A 512-nucleotide genomic window follows, 5' to 3' on the forward strand; every position below is an offset into this window, starting at 1 on the left:
TTCGCCGCTACGTATAAGGTTAGCGACGCTAAGGATCTTCGGGCAGTTTTCAGAATTTTCTGTAAGGCTCAAGCTCCCGAAAGTAGGAAAGCGGGGAGGGGGGTGGGAGGGAATTTCACTAGAGTGTAGTGACTCCGTATGAAAGTGGTATAAAGGATATAATGTAGAGTAATAGTGTCGATTTACTTGCCGAATTTTCCACGAGTAAATTCTCACTCTCAAGGGTGGAAAAAAGTATAGGTGAATATTTTCCATTTGGAATTTTGAAAATGTCTCCTCAACTTTATTACTGTATTTAACGATGCGCACTGTGTGAGCTTAAAGAAAAATTTTACATTTTTTGCCTTTTTTTTCTTCACTTGCTTTTTTCATCTTGCTGGTATATTTCTCACGCGATTACTTCATCACTGCATCCACAGTGTGTGATAATCACAGTAATAATTGATACAGACATATGATATCGTCTAGGGCCAATGGTGATTATTGTTCACTACATTTTTGCGTTTTTTTCT

At 38.1% G+C, this 512-nt stretch overlaps 1 protein-coding gene across 1 annotated transcript in view; it reads left to right on the forward strand.

Moving 5' to 3' along the window:
- Positions 1 to 473: 473 nt before the first annotated feature.
- The window catches only part of Pmar_PMAR028081 (conserved hypothetical protein), a gene marked incomplete at both ends in the record, with an annotated part of 1660 nt that continues 1621 nt past the window's right edge, over positions 474 to 512 (forward strand). Inside the window, one exon of the mRNA XM_002776000.1 lies at positions 474 to 512. This exon is cut by the window's right edge and continues 4 nt beyond it. Coding sequence (XP_002776046.1) covers positions 474 to 512 — 39 coding nt within the window.

Source organism: Perkinsus marinus (genome assembly GCF_000006405.1).
Source record: "Perkinsus marinus ATCC 50983 genomic scaffold scf_1104296954872, whole genome shotgun sequence".
In the NCBI taxonomy this organism is placed as follows: domain Eukaryota; phylum Perkinsozoa; order Perkinsida; family Perkinsidae; genus Perkinsus; species Perkinsus marinus.